Genomic DNA, 22,328 nt, shown 5'->3' on the forward strand with positions numbered 1-22,328 from the left:
CATCAAACAAATTAAAATCACAAAATGAAAATAAGAAACAACCACGCAAATCGAAGATTAATTTTTCATTTGGCTTCACCCAATCATTCATCTTCATTTATCTCGTCTTTTCTTCTGTTTTTTTCAACATTTAGTTAAACAGAAGTCTGTACACTCACCTTATCCAGCTCATCCTCCAGTTGGCACGTGTCCAGTCCTAATTCGTTGAAATGATTTTCTTTCACTGTCTTTATGACACTGTACATCTCTGCGTAATCGGAGGTCGTGAGGTGTGAGAAGTTAATGTGTGGAGGAATCAAATCATGGCTCAGGACATTGGAATTCAGGTATCCAATAATCTTTTCAGAATTTCTGCCAACAGAAAAATGAGAAAGAAAGATCCAAATTATTCTTGTGCATCAATCAGAGAGCAGTGATGACATCAGGCCTCGCGAGTATTACCATCAGAAGATCAATAAAAAAAACCAACCTTCATATTACACCACGCTCCCAACACAGCCCATAACTTCAACCAATCAGATCCCAGCAGCCACGATGCCTTTGACCAATTAGAACAAATTCTGGGATCTATTTGATTTCTGGTTCTGGGTTCCGATGAGTTGAAGGCATCGGGAACCTGATTGGTGGAAGTTCTAAGATGTAATTGGTCGAAGGAACTCTATAAACTTCACACAGACACAAAACAATGAATAATATAACACGGAGATTGAATCTGTGCTCCAGGGTTATAATTTCATGGTGCCCAATGCGAAGAGGAATCTTCAACAATGGATTTACCCCCCAGGGACAACAGGAGTTGCCACTGGGCGCAATACTTGCATGAAGTGCCAACATAACCCATCACCACACACAAATCATCTCACAATTAAATCCATTATTAAACCTAAATTTAAAATTAAATAAAGTTAGCACACTGCCCCTTCATCTCTGGGATCTGGGTCCAAAACCACAACAACTGGAAGAGAAACTTCTCTCTGCTGTTTACAACTTCAACAAGGTGGAGTCATTCTGTGCCACTTCAACCCAGTTCTGAGTTTGCATGTGGTCACAGTGGAAAGATGCCCCTAATTCCATCATAACTGACATTACATTGGCACAGCTGGCTGGTGTGAGAACTGCAGTAATGTCATAGTGCCAAGGTTGGACATGAGGCAGATCTTTTTTTTATTTGTTCATGGGATGTGGGCTTTGCTGGCGAGGCCGGCATTTATTGCCCATCCCTAATTGCCCTTGAGAAGGTGGTGGTGAGCCGCCTTCTTGAACCGCTGCAGTCCGTGTGGTGACGGTTCTCCCACAGTGCTGTTAGGAAGGGAGTTCCAGGATTTTGACCCAGCGACGATGAAGGAACGGCGATATATTTCCAAGTCGGGATGGTGTGTGACTCGGAGGGGAACGTGCAGGTGGTGTTGTTCCCATGTGCCTGCTGCCCTTGTCCTTCTAGGTGGTAGAGGTTGTGGGTTTGGGAGGTGCTGTCGAAGAAGCCTTGGCGAGTTGCTGCAGTGCATCCTGTGGATGGTAAACACTGCAGCCACTGTGCGCCGGTGGTGAAGGGAGTGAATGTTTAGGGTGGTGGATGGGGTGCCAATCAAGCGGGCTGCTTTGTCCTGAATGGTGTCGAGCTTCTTGAGTGTTGTTGGAGCTGCACTCATCCAGGCAAGTGGAGAGTATTTCATCAAACTCCTGACTTGTGCCTTGTAGATGGTGGAAAGGCTTTGGGGAGTCAGGAGGTGAGTCACTCGCCGCAGAATACCCAGCCTCTGACCTGCTCTTGTAGCCACAGTATTTATGTGGCTGGTCCAGTTAAGTTTCTGGTCAATGGTGACCTCCAGGGTGTTGATGGTGGGGGATTCGGTGATGGTAATGCCGTTGAATGTCAAGGGGAGGTGGTTAGACTCTCTCTTGTTGGAGATGGTCATTGCCTGGCACTTGCCTGGCCCGAATGTTACTTGCCGCTTATCAGCCCAAGCCTCGATGTTGTTCAGGTCTTGCTGCATGCGGGCTGGGACTGCTTCATTATTTGAGGGGTTGTGAATGGAACTGAACACTGTGCAATCATCAGCGAACATCCCCATTTTTGACCTTATGATGGAGGGAAGGTCATTGATAAAGCAGCTGAAGATGGTTGGGCCTAGGACACTGCCCTGAGGAACTCCTGCAGCAATGTCCTGGGGCTGAGATGACTGGCCTCCAACAACCACTACCATCTTCCTTTGTGCTCGGTACAGAGTTGGGCAGAGTACAGAAAGCTTTACTGTGCATCTATCCTATTTGGGGAGAGTTTGAGGCTCATAACAGAGACCCAGAGTGGGTGCACATCTCCCAACCTGTCATGAATTACTTCAAGCAGCATAAAAGATGCACAAGAAAGGAATGAAAAATAGTTTCCTGAACATAAGAATTTTTAGGAACAGAAGATGCCACTCAGAACAAAGAGCCCAACTGTCATTGACTAACGTCAGTCCAACCTACACATCATGTCACTGTGGGGCAGGAATCCCACTGCTTGTGTTGTGTAACTTCACCACATCAATACATTTTGTGAAGATTTCTTCTCTTCAGTATTTGTAGTGAAATTATAAATACATTAAAGGAAACGCATTACAGTGCGGTGACGCACAGCAACAAGAGGAAATCAGGCCCTATAGTCAGTGCGCAGAAATAAAGCATCACTCCTACTGGCTTCTCAATGAAAGTGAACACTTCTTACCCCAGAGAGCTCGAAAAGAAAACCATTTGGGAAATCCCCTACACTTCACAATCTTCACATTGTGTTTCGGATGTTGTTTGGTGCAGTAACCCAAGGATTCTTAGCCCAAACCCCTCAATTACATCTCTGTCCCTAACCCTTTAAGGTGCTTTCTGGAATAAGCTGTTTAGATGTGTAATTCACACTAGATCACAGAAGCTGGTGGGCGTTATCTTTGTGCTGGATTCTGATGCTGTATTTCTGCACACAAACTATTCAGTAAAGTTCTGACAAACTTACGTTATGACACATTTCTCATTCATCACATTAGCTTTGAATCCCAGGACTGCAAACACGACAAGCGTTGCCAGAACAGAGGTGAAGAAATTAATGAAAGCGACAAGTGCAGCATCAAAGTGACAGTTATTGTCTTTCTTGTTGTAACTGGAGAACGCGATGACTCCACCAAACCCAAGACCTAGAGCAAAGAACACCTGAGTAGCAGCTTCCCTCCATACCTGGGAATCCATCATCTTCTCCAACTGTAAAAACAAATCAACAACGTACATAATGATCAGCTTAATGTAAAAACAAGTGAGACCAAACGGCTTAGTGGGCTAGGCCATGGGCTGAGCTATAAAGACCAAAGGTCCCAGGTGACCAGTTAACTGATCTCAGCAGGACAGCAGCTGGGACTCTACAATTGGCCAAAGCAGGAAAGGGAGAGAAAATCACAGGGTGCCTGCGTCTAATCTCCACCCATTGGTCCCTGCGGAAAAATGTGGGTGTTTGTCCCGGCCCGCATGGGGGTGACAGAATTCAGTCAATGCCCGTGAAACGAGCACGAACAGAATGGTCTGGGAGAGGACGGAGGCAAAAAGGAGAAACAATTCCAAAGAAAAAAAATATAAATCAGACAAGGCATTCAGTCCTTCTGGCTTGGTGCATCACCTAAATCCCACATTAGGATCCAATCCCAAAGCCTACACCCCTTCACTCATTACCACCAAAGAAATTAATCCAATTCCCCATTGAATGAATCAACCTCATTTACTGCACCTGAGCAATCAGTCAGCAATTCTGAGAATGGAAAGTAATTCTTTAAGTCAAACTTAGTTAAATTTACAAAACAATGAACTGAAAGGATTGCCCTCCCCCCCTCCACCTCCAATTGGAACTGCCATCCCCTCTCTGTCTGCCCCGTGCAAATAGCAGCAGGGCTTGTTGGGGGGGGTGGTAGGTCCTTGGTGGACTGCCCTTCTGTCAGCCCCCCTTCCCACTGCTTCCTGGGCCCCACCATGTGGAAGATGGCATTAGGCCTCAGGAAGTGGTGGGAAAGGCCACGTTCCCCAGTGGAGAGAGAGAGCTGAGTGGTGGCATCGTCTCCCTCCAGTTGGCCCCAAACACCCAGTTCAGCCCACACCCAGCCCACACCCAGCCCACACCCAGCATCACACCCAGCATCACACCCAGCCCTCGCCCCTCACCCAGCCCTCGCCCCTCACCCAGCCCTCGCCCCTCACCCAGCCCTCGCCCCTCACCCAGCCCTCGCCCCTCACCCAGCCCTCGCCCCTCACCCAGCCCTCGCCCAGCATCACACCCAGCCCTCGCCCCTCGCCCAGCCCTCGCCCAGCCCTCGCCCAGCATCACACCCAGCCCTCGCCCCTCGCCCAGCCCTCGCCCAGCATCACACCCAGCCCTCGCCCCTCACCCAGCCCTCGCCCAGCCCTCACCCAGCCCTTGCCCCTCGCCCAGCATCACACCCAGCCCTCGCCCCTCACCCACCCCTCGCCCAGCCCTCACCCAGCCCTCACCCAGCATCACACCCAGCCCTCGCCCAGCCCTCGCCCCTCACCCACCCCTCGCCCAGCCCTCGCCCAGCCCTCACCCAGCCCTTGACCAGCCCTCACCCAGCCCTTGCCCCTCGCCCAGCATCACACCCAGCCCTTGACCAGCCCTCACCCAGCCCTCACCAATTTACTTTCTAATGTGAATTGCAGACCCTAATGTATATGCTAAAGTACCTTAGGAGTGAACATGTGAAGAATTCCATCAATCGAACCTCTGAGGAGTAGACTTCGAACCAGGAAACAAATCAGAACGGCATATGGAAACAGAGAGCTGAAGTACATCACCTGAAAAAGGTGAAAACAAACCAATAGAATCATATCTAATGAGTTAAAAGAGCAATTACCATGACCACCAGACGCATCATCAAAACAACATTCATTAAAAACAAAGATCCACCAACACCTCCAGATTCAGAGCTTGACTCCTGTATACAGAGTAAAGCTCCCTCTCCACTGTCCCATCAAACACTCCCAGGGCAGGTACAGGGTTAGATACAGAGTAAAGCTCCCTCTACACTGTCCCATCAAATACTCCCAGGGCAGGTACAGGGTTAGATACAGAGTAAAGCTCCCTCTACACTGTCCCATCAAATACTCCCAGGGCAGGTACAGGGTTAGATACAGAGTAAAGCTCCCTCTACACTGTCCCATCAAACACTCCCAGGGCAGGTACAGGGTTAGATACAGAGTAAAGCTCCCTCTACACTGTCCCATCAAATACTCCCAGGGCAGGTACAGGGTTAGATACAGAGTAAAGCTCCCTCTACACTGTCCCATCAAACACTCCCAGGGCAGGTACAGGGTTAGATACAGAGTAAAGCTTCCTCTACACTGTCCGCATTCTAATTCAAGGGCTCACCTTCCCAGATGACTGGATGCCTTTGATCGTACACAATCCTACGATAAACCAGGCGGAAAATAGACACAGAACCATCTTCCAGTTCAGGCCTCCCCCTTCATTGATGTTGTTGGAGATGTTCAGAGTCTCTCTGTACCAGAAGTAGGTAGTAGCTGAACTCTTGTCACATTCTGGCTCCACTACTGGAATGAGAGACACATATTCACAATTAGTGCCATCACCAACTTTATTGAGTTAGAAAATAAGACTCAATTATTTTCAAGTGTCAGTGTGGCTCAGTTTGTACAGACACACACACACCCACCTATCAGTCAGAGGGTCCCTGTGGGAGGGACCCTGTCAGGGGGACCCTGATGGAAGGTCCCAGGTGGAGGGACCCTGTCGGGGACCCTGATGGAGGGTCCCAGGTGGAGGGACCCTGTCGGGGACCCTGATGGGGGGTCTGTGTGGGGAGGTCCCTGTCGGGGGGACTCTGTTGTCAGTAACACTTGTCTGACCGGCCCTTGAGGAGGATGTTATCATAACCCCACAAGAGGCAAAGAATCCAAAAGGTCAAAGGACACCCGCCCTCTGAGACCCTCTGACCTCTGCCCTATTCGTAAACAGGTTTTGCTTTTTAAATTCTCCCAAGGAACTTGAGTTGAGCAAATGGTCTTGAATCAAGGGACGAGGATGCAGCAGCTTCTCATCCTCACCCAGTGAGCAGGGAAAGGATGCAGTCTCAAAAATACAATCATCTCGGGAAGTCTTTCTTCAGAGCTTTGTACACAGGATCTGAGCCAGGAAGGGGGAAGGAGACACAATGAGAGGAACTTAATTTTCAGTCAGTAAAAACAAACTGGATGAGGTCCGACAACAATTCGTTGGGTCTGAATTCCACCAACTTAACACACTCTCATTTTGCTATCAGCATCGCTGGAAGCGGTCAGGAAACCAGAGCCCTGGTTGAATTTTTTTTCACTCATTGCTACCATGGGCACCGAGCCAAACTGTCTCATTCCTGCACCACCGGTCTAAGATCAAATAACTCCACGCAGAGCAGGGATCAAACCTGGAACCTCAGGCATTCAGAGGAGAGGTGAAAAGTGGGAGAGACAGAGAAAGGGGGACACAGAATTACTTTAAAGATAGGGAGCACCCCCTGAATGAAATGTCTTACTTACTGGTAATGGTCCCATTAGTGATCAGAGGGCACTCACTCCATGGGAGTGGGGACTGGAAAGATTTGAAAAAGTAAAAAATACTCCAACCAATGATGACATTGTAATAAAGCCCAACGAAGAAACAAACCTAGAGAGAGAACAGAGAGACCAGACTGAGAAACAGACATAGCAACAAGCAACAGTGGAGGATGTCGAGCTGTTAATGCTCAACAAACAGCACAGCCTCAAAGCTCCAACAGGTGAGCGTGTGACTGATAACCAACAATCGCGATCCAGGTCCGGATCTCAACTTGCACATATAATTAGAGGCTTCCCTTGGGAATGAGAGTCCACAATCAGATTATTTGTGAGGCAGTGGGGATGGGAAGGGGGAGGGGGAGGGGGAGGGGGAAGGGAGAGGTGAGGGAGAAGAGGAGGTAGGGAATGACTATTACAGCCATTCCTGCATCTGGCCAATTGCAGAACAGTAATGTGGTACCTGCTCCAGTTTACCAAGGAGTATGAATGTGAGGGGTTCACACAGCCCGGAGAGGGAACCATGGAAACAGGGGCACTGCAGCTTACAACCAAATAACCAGCTTCAGGATAGGTGCAAATTGAGAGGAGCTCAACTGGGGGGAGGAGAAAAATCGCCTGGGGGGAGGGGGAAATCACCTGGGGGGAGGGGGGAAATCACCTGGGGGGAGGGGGGAAATCACCTGGGGGGAGGGGGGAAATCACCTGGGGGGAGGGGGGAAATCACCTGGGGGGAGGGGGGAAATCACCTGGGGGGAGGGGGGAAATTGCATGGGGGGGGAATCACCTGGGGGGAGGGGGAAATCGCCTGGGGAGGGGGGAAATTGCATGGGGGGGGAATCACCTGGGGGGAGGGGGAAATCGCCTGGGGAGGGGGGGAAATCACCTGGGGAGGGGGGAAATTGCCTGGGGGGGAATCACCTGGGGGGAGGGGGAAATCACCTGGGGAGGGGGGGGAAATCGGTCCACAACAGCTCTTCATAATTCTCATTCTATATAAAGGTGGGACAATAAATCGTCTGCATTGCAATGAAGCATTTTCTCATTAGTGACTTAATCAGATCAAGTTGTTGGCAAAGGGAAAACCAGGGCTGGTGAGTGAAAGTTGCTCCTTTAACAAAACAGGCCATGTGCTGGTTAAAGAGGCGAGTGACTCACCTCCTGACTCCCCAAAGCCTTTCCACCATCTACAAGGCACAAGTCAGGAGTGTGATGGAATACTCTCCACTTGCCTGGATGAGTGCAGCTCCAACAACACTCAAGAAGCTCGACACCATCCAGGACAAAGCAGCCCACTTGATTGGCACCTCATCCACCACCCTAAACATTCACTCCCTTCACCACCGGCGCACTGTGGCTGCAGTGTGCACCATCCACAGGATGCACTGCAGCAACTCGCCAAGGCTTCTTCGACAGCACCTCCCAAACCCGCGACCTCTACCACCTAGAAGGACAAGAGCAGCAGGTACATGGGAACAACACCACCTGCACGTTCCCCTCCAAGTCACACACCATCCCGACTTGGAAATATATCGCCGTTCCTTCATTGTCGCTGGGTCAAAATCCTGGATCTCCCTTCCTAACAGCACTGTGGGAGAACCTTCACCACACGGACTGCAGCGGTTCAAGAAGGCGGCTCACCACCACCTTCTCAAGGGCAATTAGGGATGGGCAATAAATGCCGGCCTCGCCAGCGACACCCACATCCCATAAACGAATTTTTTTAAAGTACCTGTTAAAATTAACATTTTAGAAAATATACAGTAAGATGGTGACAAGAGGCACAAGTTTAAGATACTCGCAAAAAGAATAAAAGGGGATGTTAGAAAATATTCTTTAACAGAAGGTGGGGGGGTAGATGTAGAATTCCACAAACTAGTTGAAGCAGAGTCTGGAAATTCTTTTAAAATGAAATTAGATAGTTACTTGAAAAAGAGGAATATTAAAGGGTGTGGGGAGCGAGGGGGAGAGTGGGATTAGATTGGGTGGGATATTAAAGGGTACGGGGAGTGAGGGGGAGAGTGGGATTAGACTGGGTGGGATATTAAAGGGTACGGGGAGTGAGGGGGAGAGTGGGATTAGACTGGGTGGGATATTAAAGGGTATGGGGAGTGAGGGGGAGAGTGGGATTAGACTGGGTGGGATATTAAAGGGTACGGGGAGTGAGGGGAGAGTGGGATTAGACTGGGTGGGATATTAAAGGGTGTGGGGAGTGAGGGGGAGAGTGGGATTAGACTGGGTGGGATATTAAAGGGTGTGGGGAGCGAGGGGGAGAGTGGGATTATACTGGGTGGGATATTAAAGGGTACGGGGAGTGAGGGGAGAGTGGGATTAGACTGGGTGGGATATTAAAGGGTACGGGGAGTGAGGGGGAGAGGGGGATTAGACTGGGTGGGATATTAAAGGGTACGGGGAGTGAGGGGAGAGTGGGATTAGACTGGGTGGGATATTAAAGGGTGTGGGGAGTGAGGGGGAGAGTGGGATTAGACTGGGTGGGATATTAAAGGGTGTGGGGAGTGAGGGGGAGAGTGGGATTAGACTGGGTGGGATATTAAAGGGTACGGGGAGTGAGGGGAGAGTGGGATTAGACTGGGTGGGATATTAAAGGGTACGGGGAGTGAGGGGGAGAGGGGGATTAGACTGGGTGGGATATTAAAGGGTGTGGGGAGCGAGGGGGAGAGTGGGATTAGACTGGGTGGGATATTAAAGGGTACGGGGAGCGAGGGGGAGAGTGGGATTAGACTGGGTGGGATATTAAAGGGTGTGGGGAGCGAGGGGGAGAGTGGGATTAGACTGGGTGGGATATTAAAGGGTACGGGGAGTGAGGGGAGAGTGGGATTAGACTGGGTGGGATATTAAAGGGTGTGGGGAGTGAGGGGGAGAGTGGGATTAGACTGGGTGGGATATTAAAGGGTGTGGGGAGTGAGGGGGAGAGTGGGATTAGACTGGGTGGGATATTAAAGGGTACGGGGAGTGAGGGGAGAGTGGGATTAGACTGGGTGGGATATTAAAGGGTACGGGGAGTGAGGGGGAGAGGGGGATTAGACTGGGTGGGATATTAAAGGGTACGGGGAGCGAGGGGGAAAGTGGGATTAGACTGGGTGGGATATTAAAGGGTGTGGGGAGCGAGGGGGAGAGTGGGATTAGACTGGGTGGGATATTAAAGGGTACGGGGAGTGAGGGGAGAGTGGGATTAGACTGGGTGGGATATTAAAGGGTACGGGGAGTGAGGGGAGAGTGGGATTAGACTGGGTGGGATATTAAAGGGTACGGGGAGTGAGGGGGAGAGGGGGATTAGACTGGGTGGGATATTAAAGGGTGTGGGGAGCGAGCGGGAGAGTGGGATTAGACTGGGTGGGATATTAAAGGGTGTGGGGAGTGAGGGGGAGAGTGGGATTAGACTGGGTGGGATATTAAAGGGTACGGGGAGTGAGGGGAGAGTGGGATTAGACTGGGTGGGATATTAAAGGGTGTGGGGAGTGAGGGGGAGAGTGGGATTAGACTGGGTGGGATATTAAAGGGTACGGGGAGTGAGGGGGAGAGTGGGATTAGACTGGGTGGGATATTAAAGGGTACGGGGAGAGAGGGGGAGAGTGGGATTAGACTGGGTGGGATATTAAAGGGTACGGGGAGTGAGGGGAGAGTGGGATTAGACTGGGTGGGATATTAAAGGGTGTGGGGAGTGAGGGGGAGAGTGGGATTAGACTGGGTGGGATATTAAAGGGTGTGGGGAGTGAGGGGGAGAGTGGGATTAGACTGGGTGGGATATTAAAGGGTACGGGGAGTGAGGGGAGAGTGGGATTAGACTGGGTGGGATATTAAAGGGTGTGGGGAGTGAGGGGGAGAGTGGGATTAGACTGGGTGGGATATTAAAGGGTACGGGGAGCGAGGGGGAGAGTGGGATTAGACTGGGTGGGATATTAAAGGGTGTGGGGAGTGAGGGGGAGAGTGGGATTAGACTGGGTGGGATATTAAAGGGTACGGGGAGCGAGGGGGAGAGTGGGATTAGACTGGGTGGGATATTAAAGGGTACGGGGAGCGAGGGGGAGAGTGGGATTAGACTGGGTGGGATATTAAAGGGTATGGGGAGTGAGGGGGAGAGGGGGATTAGACTGGGTGGGATATTAAAGGGTATGGGGAGTGAGGGGGAGAGGGGGATTAGACTGGGTGGGATATTAAAGGGTACGGGGAGTGAGGGGGAGAGGGGGATTAGACTGGGTGGGATATTAAAGGGTACGGGGAGTGAGGGGGAGAGTGGGATTAGACTGGGTGGGATATTAAAGGGTACGGGGAGCGAGGGGGAGAGTGGGATTAGACTGGGTGGGATATTAAAGGGTACGGGGAGCGAGGGGGAGAGTGGGATTAGACTGGGTGGGATATTAAAGGGTACGGGGAGCGAGGGGGAGAGTGGGATTAGACTGGGTGGGATATTAAAGGGTACGGGGAGCGAGGGGGAGAGTGGGATTAGACTGGGTGGGATATTAAAGGGTACGGGGAGCGAGGGGGAGAGTGGGATTAGACTGGGTGGGATATTAAAGGGTGTGGGGAGTGAGATTAGACTGGGTGGGTTATTAAAGGGTACGGGGAGCGAGGGGGAGAGTGGGATTAGACTGGGTGGGATATTAAAGGCTATGGGGAGTGAGGGGGAGAGGGGGATTAGACTGGGTGGGATATTAAAGGGTACGGGGAGTGAGGGGAGAGTGGGATTAGACTGGGTGGGATATTAAAGGGTACGGGGAGTGAGGGGGAGAGTGGGATTAGACTGGGTGGGATATTAAAGGGTACGGGGAGCGAGGAGGAGAGTGGGATTAGACTGGGTGGGATATTAAAGGGTACGGGGAGCGAGGGGGAGAGTGGGATTAGACTGGGTGGGATATTAAAGGGTACGGGGAGTGAGGGGAGAGTGGGATTAGACTGGGTGGGATATTAAAGGGTACGGGGAGTGAGGGGGAGAGTGGGATTAGACTGGGTGGGATATTAAAGGGTACGGGGAGCGAGGGGGAGAGTGGGATTAGACTGGGTGGGATATTAAAGGGTGTGGGGAGCGAGGGGGAGAGTGGGATTAGACTGGGTGGGATATTAAAGGGTACGGGGAGCGAGGGGGAGAGTGGGATTAGACTGGGTGGGATATTAAAGGGTACGGGGAGTGAGGGGGAGAGTGGGATTAGACTGGGTGGGATATTAAAGGGTACGGGGAGCGAGGGGGAGAGTGGGATTAGACTGGGTGGGATATTAAAGGGTACGGGGAGCGAGGGGGAGAGTGGGATTAGACTGGGTGGGATATTAAAGGGTACGGGGAGCGAGGGGGAGAGTGGGATTAGACTGGGTGGGATATTAAAGGGTACGGGGAGTGAGGGGGAGAGTGGGATTAGACCAAATGGTCCGTGGGGAAACACAGTCTGGGAGATTGCTGAACTTAGCGAGTTGGTGCGAGTGATTCTACAATTGGCCCAATGTCCCTGGGTTGACCAGAGGTTCTCATTCCTGATTGGTCCCTAGGGACTCCCATGGGACACAATGTGACAGGATCAGGCTTAAGGGTGAGGGTGAGGCCCCCAATGGGCCAGCCTGCCGACAGTCACTCTTTGGATCCACGCATGAAAGGTTCTTTGTTATTGGTCTCCTTAAAATTGAGTTCTAGGAACCCAGTGACCATGCAAAGACTCCTGTTTTATTGTTTAGTCTGGTTTGTAGTCTGTAGACCAGTCACAGGACATGTGAATTCAAGGTGAAGAACAGTAACTTGGCAAAGCACAAGAAGGTGGCGAGCATCAGTAAAACCCTGGGCACGAGTCAGGAGAGGGGGGGAGTAAACTGGGATCCCAGCATGAGTTGATTGATAAAGAATTGATCAAGAGGAGGTATGAGAAAGGCTAGCTGTACTTAAAGTAGATAAGTCACCTGGTCCAGATTGGAGGCATCCTAGGTTGCTGAGGGAACTAAGATTGGAAATTGTGGAGGTACTGGCCATAATCTTCCAAACATCGTAGATACGGGGGGCGGTGCCAGAGGACTGGAGAATTGCAAATGTTACACCCTTGTTTAAAAAAGGGTGTAAGGATAAACCCAGAAACTACAGGCCAGTCAGTTTAACTTCGGTGATGGGGAAACTTTTAGAAACGATAATCCAGGACAGAATTAGCAGTCACTTGGACAAGTGTGAATCGATTAGGGAAAGCCAGCACGGATTTGTTAAAGGCAAATCGTGTTTAACTAACTTGATTGAGCTTTTTGATGTGGTAACAGAGATGGTCGATGAGGGCAATGTGGTTGATGTGGTGAATATGGACATTCAAAAGGCTTTTGATAAGGTGCCGCATAATAGCCTTGTCATCAACATTCAAGCCCATGGAATAAAGGGGGCAGTAGCAGCATGGATACAGAATTGGCTAAGGAACAGGAAACAGAGAGTAGTGGTGAACGGTTGTTTTTTGGATTGGAGGGAGGTGTACAGTGGTGTTCCCCAGGGGTCGGTGCTGGGACCACTGCTTTTCTTGATATATATTAATGACTTGGATTTGGGTGTACAGGGCACAATTTCAAAATTTGCAGATGACACAAAACTTGGAAGTGTAGTTAACAGTGAGGAGGATAGTAATAGATTTCAGGAGCATATAGAACATAAGAACGTAAAAACATAAGAAATAGGAGCAGGAGTAGGCCATACGGCCCCTCGAGCCTGCACCGCCATTCAATCAGATCATGGCTGATCTTCAACCTCAACTCCACTTTCCCGCCCGATCCCCATATCCCTTGATTGCCCTAGAATCCAAAAATCTATCCATCTTAGCCTTGAATATATTCAATGACTCAGCATCCACAGCCCTCTGGGGTAGAGAATTCCAAAGATTCACAACCCTCTGAGTGAAGAAATTCCTCCTCATCTCAGTCTTGAATGGCTGACCCCTTATCCTGAGACCATGTCCCCTAGTTCGAGACTCTTTAGCCAGGGGAAACAATCTCGCAGCATCTACTCTGTCAAGCCCACTAATAATCTTATATGTTGCAATGAGATCACCTCTCATTCTTCTAAACTCCAGGGAGAATAAGCCCATTCTACTCAACCTCTCCTGATAGGACAACCCTCTCATCCCAGGAATTAATCCAGTGAACCTTCGTTGTACCACTTCCGAGGTAAGTATATCCTTCCTTAGATAAGGAGACCAAATCAGTACGCAGTACTCCAAGTGAGGTCTCACTAAAGCCCTGTACAACTGTAGTAAAACTTCCTTACTCTTGTACTCCAACCCCCTTGCAATAAAGGTCAACATAAGACCATAAGAGATAGGAGCAGGAGTAGGCCATTCAGCCCCTCGAGCCTGCTCCGCCATTTAATGAGATCATGGCTGATCTGATTTTTACCTCAACTCCACTTTCCCGCCCTTTCCCCATATCCTTTGACTCCCTTGCGGATCAAAAATTTGTCTAACTCAGCCTTGAATGTATTCAATGACTCAGCCTCCACAGCTTTTTGGGGTAAAGAATTCCAAAGATTCACGACCCTCTGGGAGAAGAAATTCCTCCTCATTTCCGTCTTAAACAGGCAACCCCTTATTCTGAGACTATGCCCCCTAGTTTTATATTCCCCCATGAGGGGTAACATCCTCTCAGCATCTACCCTATCGAGTCCCCTCAGAATCTTGTATGTTTCAATAAGATCTCCTCTCATTATTCGAAACTCTAATGAGTATAGACCCAACCTGTTCAATCTTTCCTCATAAGACAACCCTTCCATACCCGGAATCAACCGAGTGAACCTTCTCTGAACTGCCTCCAATGCAAGTATGTCCTTCCTTAAATAAGGATACCAGAACTGTACGCAGTACTCCAGGTCTGGTCTCACCAGCACCCTGTACAGTTGTAGCATGACTTCCCTGCTTTTATACTCCATCCCCCTAGAAATAAAAGCCAATATTCCGTTTGCCTTCCAGATTACCTGCTGCACCTGTATGTTGACTTTTTGTGTTTCATGTACGAGGACACCCAGATCCCTCTGTACCGCAGCATTTTGTAATATTTCTCCATTCAAATAATATTTTTGCTTTTTTATTTTTCCTCCCAAAGTGGATGACTTCACATTTTCCCACATTATATTCCATCTGCCAAATTTTTGCCCATTCGCTTAACCTGTCAATATCCCTTTGCAGAAACTTTGTGACCTCATCGCAACTTGCTTTTCCACCTATCTTTGTATCATCAGCAAATTTGGCCACAAGACACTCTGTTCCTTCATCCAAGTCGTTGATATATATTGTAAATAGTTGAGGCCCCAGCACTGATCCCTGCGGCACCCCACTAGTTACAGATTGCCATTTTGAAAATGACCCTTTTATCCCGACTCTTTGTTTTCTGTTAGTTAGCCAATCCTCTATCCATGCCAGTATATTACCCCCAACACCATGAGCTCTTATCTTGTGCAGTAATCTTTTGCAAACATGCCATTTGCCTTCATAATTGCCTGTTGTCCCTGCATATTATTTTTTTGTGTTTCTTGTACGAGGACACCCAAATCTCTCTGAACACCAACACTTAATAGTTTCTCACCAGGCTGGTGGCATGGGTGAACACGTGGCAGATGAAATTTAACGCAGAAAAAGGCAAGGTGATACATTTCGGTTGGAAGAATGAGGAGAGGCAATATAAACTAAAGGGCACAACTCTAAAAGGGATACAGGAACAGAGAGATCTGGGGGTATATGTGCACAAATCATTGAAGATGGCAGGGCAGGTTGAGAAAGTGGTTAAAAAAGCATACGGGATCCTGGGCTTTATAAATAGAGGCATAGAGTAAAAAAGCAAGGAAGTCATGATGAACCTTTATAAAACACTGGTTTGGCCACAGCTGGAGTATTGTGTCCAGTTCTGGGCACCACACTTTAGGAAGGATGTGAAAGCCTTAGAGAGGGTACAGAAAAGATTTACTGGAATGATTCCGGGGATGAGGGACTTTAGTTACATAGATAGACTGGAGAAGATGGGTTATTCTCCTTGGAACAGATAAGGTTGAGAGGAGATTTGATAGAGGTGTTCAAAATCATGAAGGGCCTAGACAGAGTAGACAGAGAGAAACTGTTCCCATTGGCGGGAGGGTCAAGAACCAGAGGACACAGATTTAAGGTGATTGGAAAAAGAACCAAAGGTGACATGAGGAAAAACCTTTTTACACAGTGAGTGGTTAGGATCTGGAATGCACTGCTCGAGGGGGTGGTGGAGGCAGATTCAATCATGGCCTTCAAAAGGGAACTGGATAAGTACTTGAAAGGCAAAAATTTGCAGAGCTACGGGAATAGGGCAGGGAAGTGGGACTAGCTGGATTCCTCTTGCATAGAGCTGGGGCGGACTTGATGGGCCGAATGCCTCCTTCCGTGCTGTAACCTCTCTATGATTCTATGAGTCAGGACCTTCACAACTCAGCAATGATACTCATAATACAGCTTTAGAACCATAGAATCGTAGAATGATACTGCACAGAAGGAGGCTATTCGGCCCATCGTGTCTGTGCCGGCTCTTTGAAAGAGCTGTCCAATTAGCCCTACTCCCCTGCTCTTCCCCATAGCCCTGTAAATTTCTCCTTTTCAAGTATTTATCCAATTCCCTGTTGAAAATCACCATTGAATCTGCTTCCACCATCCTTTCAGGTAGTGCATTCCAGATTATAACAACTCACTGCGTAAAAAAAATCTCTTAATTTCTCCTGGATATTTTGCCAATTACCATAAATCTGTGTTCTCCGGATACCGACCCTTCTGTCACTCTCCATCAAACCCTAACCCTCATTACTTTGAATGCTTCGATTAAATCTCTCCTTAACCTTCTCTGATCTAAGGAGAACAACCCCACCTTCTCCAGTCTCTCCACATAACCGATGTCCCTCATCCCTGGTCCATTCCAGTAAATCTCCTCTGTACCTTCTCGAAGGCCTTAACATCCTTCCTGAAGTGTGGTGCCCAGAATTGGCCACAATACTCCAGCTGAGGCCTAACGAGTGTTTTATAGAGGTTTAGCATAACGTCCTTACTTTTGTAATCTATGGCCAGGATTTTGACCCGGAGCCGGGAAGGGGACAGGCAGGGGGGGTGGTCGAATCGCGGACGGGAAACCCGGAAGTAAGATGTCCTTACGGTTTTGAAGATTTTTTTTGTCGGTTTGCCGTCCGACTGGCCGGCCCGGTTGACAGGCTGGTCTCAGTCGGATGGGAGCAGAGCAAGAAAGAGGACGTGAAAAGGTAAGTCACCAGGCAAGTCTTAGATTGTATGGATGGGGAGGGCCAGGAGGAGGAATGGGAGGCATGGAGGCATCGATGGGCATGGGGGCACCGAGATAGGCATGGGGGCACCGATGGGCAAGGGAGTGCCGGGGGGGGGAGGTCAGTCATCGGGGGAGTCAGTCATGGGGGGAGGGATCGGGGGTCATCGCAGTCGTCCGCGATCTTGGGGGGGGGATCGGAGATCGAGCGAGGAGGTCCGTGATCGTTGGGAGGGGGGGGGGGGGGGGCCATGATCATTGGAGAGGGGAAATTGAAAAATTAGGGGGTCCACGATCGTTGTGGGGGGGGGATATCGGAGATCGGGGGGGTCTGTGATCGTTGGGGTTTCCATGATCATTATGGGGGGTTCGTGATCGTTGGGAGGGGGGTCCGCGATCACTGGGGGGTCACTGCAGGTAGGCTTGTTGGGCCTGGGGAAAGCACTCCTGCTCCTCCGGGACCACAAGCCGTGCCAGAAAGGCACTTACCTGCAGTTTCAGTCCTTCTCGCCTCCTCTCACGCTGCTTGAAGGAGAAGACCCAGGAATCCCGGCCCCCAGGGTTTGAAATTGCAAAACCTTTCAAAATGGAGGCCCGCAGCCTCCTTGGAAGGTTTTGGTGACCAACCCGCCTCCTGGGAGTGAGTTGGTTGCCCACCCCTCGTCCGCCTTGGTGAAAACCGGAAATGGACAGGTTGCAGGTGGGTTGGGGGGCGGGTCTGAAATTGTTGCAATTTTCAACGACCCCCACCCCCAACCCATCCATTTTTCACAGTTAAAATTCTACCCTATCCTCTATTTATAAAACCTTCCCAACTATAAACTACTAATTTCTGCAATGATACTCACAATACAACTTGCAAATCCAATGCCTCCCAGCTTGGGACAGATATAGTTCCAGACACCAATACTCCCACGCCGGATTCTCTGGCCCACTGCAAGTTCCAGGAAAAACAGAGGAATTCCGATGATGAGAAGCAGGATGAAATACGGAACAAGGTAAGCACCTGCAACCAAGACAGAGATTTAACATTCATTAAAATACATTTGACAGGATCACACTGTGTTGTAACAGCCAGGCTGAAGTGTTGCCAGATTGATGGGGGGTGTCCATGAATTCTCTGCTCTGTGCAATTTATTCTGTGTTTGAAATGGGAGATGCAGATGAGGTTAAACAGTTGCTGCCTCCAGGATTGCTTAGGTTTGGCTTCATCCCACTCCATCATTACAGGAACTGAGTTCAAAATGTTTCTTGCCATCTGGCCTCTCTCTTTCCTTAAGGCATTAACTGACGGCACCTCACCCAAATGCCCATTCCATTAGCCGAGTGTAAGCAGGCTATTTGACTGCCGCAGACATCACAGTCAATTCCAATCTGATCCAACATTTTCCAGCAGAGGTCCTCTGCTTTCTTTACAATCCTCTGTCTCAAGCCCCAGTCTTACGGTCTTGTATTTGAACTCACCTGCATCAGTTACACTTCCTCCTGTAATCTACAGATGTTTAAAACCTGACCCCCGCTCCCATTCCCCTAATCCTGCTCCCCCTCCCCAATCCCTCCCCAATCCATGCTCCTGCTCCCCCACTCCCGACACTGCTCCTGACCTCTGCTCCTGCTTCCCTGACACCTGCTCCCACTCCCCTAACCCCACTCCCCTAACCCCACTCCCCTAACCCCACTCCCCTGCTCCCACTCCCGAGCCTGTCTCATCTTCTCTGCTTCTCCACAATCCTTACCTAAGTTGCTTGATATGAAACCTGTCGAGAAACAGCATGATTTGAACAATTACTTCACGCAGCCGCAGCAATGGGCTTGGAAACATTTTTATTGGAAGGCAGTCAGCTCAGACCTGTCCAGTCCCAATTCACATCACAAATTCATTTCTCATTGACCCATAGGATGACCTTAAGCAAGCGTCTCAAAGTTGTGGCGAGCTGTCTGGGAAACGTCATTAATCTCCGAGTAATTGCTGCACCAGACTAGGCCATGAATTAGCAGCCAAGGACTGTAACACCGCATTGCTCAGAGTCCCAGACTCCCGTCTCCAGGGGTTCTCGTTAACAAATATTGCTTCAAAGTAGAAAGTCAGAACCTCCATTTCAATGCAGACAGCTATTAATGGCTGTGCTTCAGTGTACATAAAGAAATTGGATTTAATTCAAGGAATAGCAACTTGCATTTATATAACACCTTTAATGTAGAAAAATGTCCCAAAGTGCTTCAAAGTGCGTTAGCAGATAACCATGAACACTGAGCCAAAGAAGGAGCTGAAGGGTGAGGGGAAAGGGCTAAGAGGGCACAATGCAAGATGCCTCACTCCAGCAAACTCTGGCCCATTGCCTCTCTGGTGATCCCTGCCGAGCACCAACAGGTCATTAATAAATTTCCAAAATGTAAACTAAATAACTTTCAAAAGGGAATTACATATAGACGTGAAGAGAAAAAATTTGCAGGGCTACGGGGAAAGAGCAGGGGAGTGGGACTAATTGGACAGCTCTTTGATGGGCTGTATCATTCTATGACTATGATTCAAAATGCTAAATGCTTTCTTTTGGAACAGAAATGCCTTTCCCACCTCCTCCTGTGTCATGATGCGTGACTTCAGTTATTAAGGGTTTCAGTAAACTTGTGTCAGCAAAAGAAAAACATCTGCCCTCAGATACTGCCCCAGATGCTCCACACAGGACTAGAAAAGGGTAGGAATCCTCAATAGTCTAAGTATAACATCTCAAACTGCTTCCATCCCAACCACAACCAGCAGCGGACCTGTACCCACCAGTACTGTACCTCACTGTTACACAGTGACAGACCTGTCCCCACCAGTACTGTACCTCACTGTTATACAGTGACAGACCTGTACCCACCAGTACTGTACCTCAGTGTTACACAGTGACAGACCTGTCCCCACCGGTACTGTACCTCACTATTATACAGTGACAGACCTGTCCCCACCAGTACTGTACCTCACTATTATACAGTGACAGACCTGTACCCACCAGTACTGTACCCCAGTGTTATACAGTGACAGACCTGTACCCACCAGTACTGTACCTCACTGTTACACAGTGACAGACCTGTACCCACCAGTACTGTACCTCACTGTTACACAGTGACAGACCTGTCCCCACCAGTACTGTACCTCACTGTTACACAGTGACAGACCTGTCCCCACCAGTACTGTACCCCAGTATTATACAGTGACAGACCTGTACCCACCAGTACTGTACCTCACTGTTACACAGTGACAGACCTGTCCCCACCGGTACTGTACCTCACTATTATACAGTGACAGACCTGTCCCCACCAGTACTGTACCTCACTATTATACAGTGACAGACCTGTACCCACCAGTACTGTACCCCAGTGTTATACAGTGACAGACCTGTACCCACCAGTACTGTACCTCACTGTTACACAGTGACAGACCTGTCCCCACCAGTACTGTACCCCAGTGTTATACAGTGACAGACCTGTACCCACCAGTACTGTACCTCACTGTTACACAGTGACAGACCTGTCCCCACCGGTACTGTACCTCACTATTATACAGTGACAGACCTGTCCCCACCAGTACTGTACCTCACTGTTATACAGTGACAGACCTGTCCCCACCAGTACTGTACCCCAGTGTTATACAGTGACAGACCTGTACCCACCAGTACTGTACCTCACTGTTATACACTGACAGACCTGTACCCACCAGTACTGTACCTCACTGTTATACAGTGACAGACCTGTCCCCACCAGTACTGTACCCCAGTGTTACACAGTGACAGACCTGTCCCCACCAGTACTGTACCTCACTGTTACACAGTGACAGACCTGTCCCCACCAGTACTGTACCCCAGTGTTATACAGTGACAGACCTGTACCCACCAGTACTGTACCTCACTGTTACACAGTGACAGACCTGTCCCCACCAGTACTGTACCTCACTGTTATACAGTGACAGACCTGTCCCCACCAGTACTGTACCCCAGTGTTACACAGTGATAGACCTGTCCCCACCAGTACTGTACCTCACTGTTATACAGTGACAGACCTGTACCCACCAGTACTGTACCCCAGTGTTATACAGTGACAGACCTGTACCCACCAGTACTGTACCCCAGTGTTATACAGTGACAGACCTGTACCCACCAGTACTGTACCCCAGTGTTATACAGTGACAGACCTGTACCCACCAGTACTGTACCTCACTGTTATACACTGACAGATCTGTACCCACCAGTACTGTACCCCAGTGTTATACAGTGACAGACCTGTACCCCCCAGTACTGTACCCCAGTGTTATACAGTGACAGACCTGTACCCACCAGTACTGTACCCCAGTGTTATACAGTGACAGACCTGTACCCACCAGTACTGTACCCCAGTGTTATACAGTGACAGACCTGTACCCACCAGTACTGTACCCCAGTGTTATACACTGACAGACCTGTACCCACCAGTACTGTACCCCAGTGTTATACAGTGACAGACCTGTACCCCCCAGTACTGTACCCCAGTGTTATACAGTGACAGACCTGTACCCACCAGTACTGTACCCCAGTGTTATACAGTGACAGACCTGTACCCACCAGTACTGTACCCCAGTGTTATACAGTGACAGACCTGTACCCACCAGTACTGTACCCCAGTGTTATACAGTGACAGATCTGTACCCACCAGTACTGTACCCCAGTGTTATACACTGACAGACCTGTACCCACCAGTACTGTACCTCACTGTTACACAGTGACAGACCTGTATCCATCTGTACTGTGCCCCAGTGTTATACAGTGACAGACCTGCATGCACCAGTACTGCTCCCTCTGCACAACCCATGTTTGGATCAAAATCCTGGAACTCCCTTCCTAACAGCACTGTGGGAGAACCTTCACCACACGGACTGCAGCGGCTCAGGAAGGCGGCTCACCACCACCTTCTCAAGGGACAACTAGGGATGGGCAATAAATGCCGGCCTCGCCAGCGATGCCCACATCCCGTGAATGGATTTTTTAAAAGTTAAAATGTATAATTTTGTTTTTCTAACAGTATGTAAATTTCACACACCCGGATTGTACTTTGCTGACATCCCAGAGGGACCAGTGTGTCCACACCAAGCTGGAGGTAGAGCCCTGAGATACTGCCCATGGCTTAGTATTTTATCTTGTGTGAGGTTATGGAGATCGGTCATGCTGCTGATGTTTGATAATAGCCAGAGAAAGATTAATAATTGTGATTTCACTCTCTGAGTTTATTGGTGCCACTTATTCGCAGTCCCCGGATGTGTAAATCTGACCTGTGTTCAGAAGGTTACATTGGTCAGACTGAGCTATTTGAGAACAAAACCTTGGAAACATTTAAGAGAAAACATGACGCAGTGAGAGAGCCTGTTCTCTCTCTTTACGAACCAGTTTGATGGACCTCTCCTTCACATTTATTTTACTATCTTGTGATTTCTGGTTATGAGAGATTTCCCACCCCATGCTGGGACCTCCGAGCAGCCCCTCCCACATTAGCATTTC

At 49.3% G+C, this 22,328-nt stretch overlaps 1 protein-coding gene across 2 annotated transcripts in view; it reads right to left on the minus strand.

The window, feature by feature from the left end:
• slc6a17 (solute carrier family 6 member 17) overlaps nucleotides 1–22,328 on the minus strand; it is a 46,886-nt gene that overhangs the window by 20,617 nt on the left and 3,941 nt on the right. For both annotated transcript variants that reach the window (XM_068007878.1, XM_068007877.1), the window contains exons 2-7: nucleotides 17,667–17,824; nucleotides 6,559–6,685; nucleotides 5,396–5,577; nucleotides 4,711–4,821; nucleotides 2,987–3,228; nucleotides 159–351 (exon numbers count right to left, since the gene is read on the minus strand). In XM_068007878.1, the coding sequence (XP_067863979.1) occupies nucleotides 159–351; nucleotides 2,987–3,228; nucleotides 4,711–4,821; nucleotides 5,396–5,577; nucleotides 6,559–6,685; nucleotides 17,667–17,824 (1,013 nt within the window). The remainder of the gene's footprint in view (nucleotides 1–158; nucleotides 352–2,986; nucleotides 3,229–4,710; nucleotides 4,822–5,395; nucleotides 5,578–6,558; nucleotides 6,686–17,666; nucleotides 17,825–22,328) is intronic.

This window comes from Heptranchias perlo, chromosome 27 (genome assembly GCF_035084215.1).
Source record: "Heptranchias perlo isolate sHepPer1 chromosome 27, sHepPer1.hap1, whole genome shotgun sequence".
Classification (NCBI taxonomy): domain Eukaryota; kingdom Metazoa; phylum Chordata; class Chondrichthyes; order Hexanchiformes; family Hexanchidae; genus Heptranchias; species Heptranchias perlo.